The following is a 1,997-nucleotide window of genomic DNA, read 5'->3' as shown; positions in this document are numbered from 1 at the left end:
TCCCCCTGCACCTCCCCTTCCTCCGGGGGCTTCTCCTTTGCCTTCTGCTGGGCAGGCAGCCCCTCCACCTTTCAGGTTTACCAAAAGCCCTAAATCCAGCTCACCTGCTCTCAAACCCAAGCCCAGACCCCCCAGCCCGCAGGACACCTCCTCTTCAGAACCTGTGGACTGGCGGGATCCCAGCCAGATGGAAAAGCTGCGGAGTGAGCTGGCAGCCTATCTCTGTGGCTCCAGGAGTCACAGGCCAGGCCCCAATGTGGCCTCTCAGGACAAAGAGGGCAAGAAGGGCCTCAGTCAGCTAGAGGAGGCAGCCCCCACCAGCCTGCCAGAGAAACCCCCACCAGGCGCTCCTGAGAAGAGTCCCTGTAGCAGCAGTGTGCCCCTACCCCCAGTGGACTACATCCCCCAAGATGCACCAACCCCCAGTGTTCGGCAAATCCGGAATGAGCTGGAGGCCAGGCTGGCCTCAGCTGCAGACAAGGAGACCAAGCCCAGCATCGGGTCTCTACCACCTAAACCTCGGCTGGAAGGGGGAAGAATTTTTGAAAATGGGACTGTTAATGGCAAATTCTCCAAGCCTGTACCCAAGAATCCACCAGCTCTACCTACCATGCCTCTTCCAGCCACATCACTCCAATCCAAAGACACACCTGTGCAGGCCACACCACCCAAGGCCACACCTGGGCCAGCCACACCACCCAAGGCCACACCTGAACCAGCCACACCACCCAAGGCCACACCTGGGCTGACCACACCTGAGCCAGCCACACCACCCAAGGCCACATCTGGGTTGATCACACCTGAACCAGTCACACCACCCAAGGCCACACCTGGGCTGACCACACCTGAGCCGGCCATATCATTTGCAGCCACAACTCTGCCCATTAGGTCATCCCAACTGATGGCAGAAAAGGACCTCATCCCTGTAGGGCAGCAGCAGAAGACAGAATCTCAAGAGAGTATAGTATCCTCCCAGCCAGAAGCCAAGGAGCCCACATCAGAGGCCAATAGGCTGCCCATACCAGAAGCCCCTTCTTCTCCAGCCCTCCTACCAAAGATGTCCCCTAACCCAGAAGAAGTGCCATTTCTCTACAAGCCCCATCGCAACCAAAACAGCCCTAGCCGTGAGGTTGCTGTGGTGATGCCTACGCTGGCCAGAGGAGGGGCAGCAGAGTCAGAAGAGAAGGAGCCCCAGGGCCTGCCAGTCAAACCCCCTGCCCCAGCCCAGCCTGCTGACCAATTCCTCAGACACCCAGTGACTGGGGAAGTGGTGGAACAGGGCTCCCCCATGGCCCTGCTCTTGGCAGCCAGGCAGAGAGCACAGAAGGGGAGGTCTGGAGGGGCAGCCCTGGGGCGGTCTTCCCTGCCTGGGAGTCTCCGGGGCCACAGGAGCCATCCTGAGGCTAGCTCCGACAGCATCTTCTACAGCGATGGCCGGCCCAACTCCTTCACTGTGGTTCCCAAGTTACCCAAGGACGCTGAGAAGGACTCCCAGCTGACCTCGGCTGCGCCGCCCATGGCACCCAGTCAATGGAAGCCCCCGCAGGGAAGAGACCAAGAGCCAATCCATCGTCCCATGTGGACCAAGGCAGAGCCCCGAGTCCCTGTGGCCTGGGAAAGACCAGCTCTCTCCAACCTCTCCCATGGCCGCATGCTGCCCAAGTCCTCCTCCTCTCCACCCTCTCCTTCCTACAGGAGGAAGGACGAGGAAGAGGAAACGGAATTCAGCTTTGAGGTCATCCCACCGCCGCCAGAGTTCAGCAATGACCCCGAGCCCCCGGCCCCGGCCCTCCAGTACGTGGGCTGCCGGGGGTTCCCAAAACGGAACAACTTTTCAGACTTGGGGCAGCCCCTGGACGCGGGCCCTGCGGCCCCGCCGGCTCGGGGCTTCTCGCGCTTTCCCGGTGCGCTCTACTCCGGGGCCGGGGGCCTGGAGCGCTTTTCGGGCGGGGGCCGTTCGCTCATCAAGAAGCGCTTGTACGTCGGGGAGCCTCCCC

The 1,997-nt window shown here is 61.4% G+C and overlaps 2 protein-coding genes across 2 annotated transcripts in view; one reads left to right on the top strand and one right to left on the bottom strand.

Moving 5' to 3' along the window:
- Nucleotides 1-1,997, bottom strand: part of Guca1anb (GUCA1A neighbor) — a 66,280-nt gene that overhangs the window by 44,637 nt on the left and 19,646 nt on the right. The window lies entirely within an intron of this gene.
- The window catches only part of CUNH6orf132 (chromosome unknown C6orf132 homolog), a 32,248-nt gene that overhangs the window by 27,950 nt on the left and 2,301 nt on the right, over nucleotides 1-1,997 (top strand). Inside the window, 1 exon segment of the mRNA XM_048805315.1 lies at nucleotides 1-1,997. This exon segment is cut by the window's left edge and continues 39 nt beyond it; it is cut by the window's right edge and continues 39 nt beyond it. Within this exon segment, the coding sequence (XP_048661272.1) occupies nucleotides 1-1,997 (1,997 nt within the window).

Source organism: Marmota marmota, unplaced genomic scaffold (genome assembly GCF_001458135.2).
Source record: "Marmota marmota marmota unplaced genomic scaffold, marMar, whole genome shotgun sequence".
In the NCBI taxonomy this organism is placed as follows: Eukaryota; Metazoa; Chordata; class Mammalia; order Rodentia; family Sciuridae; genus Marmota; species Marmota marmota.
The sequence above is the reverse complement of the archived record's forward strand: the minus strand, read 5'-3'. Positions and strand labels throughout refer to the sequence as shown.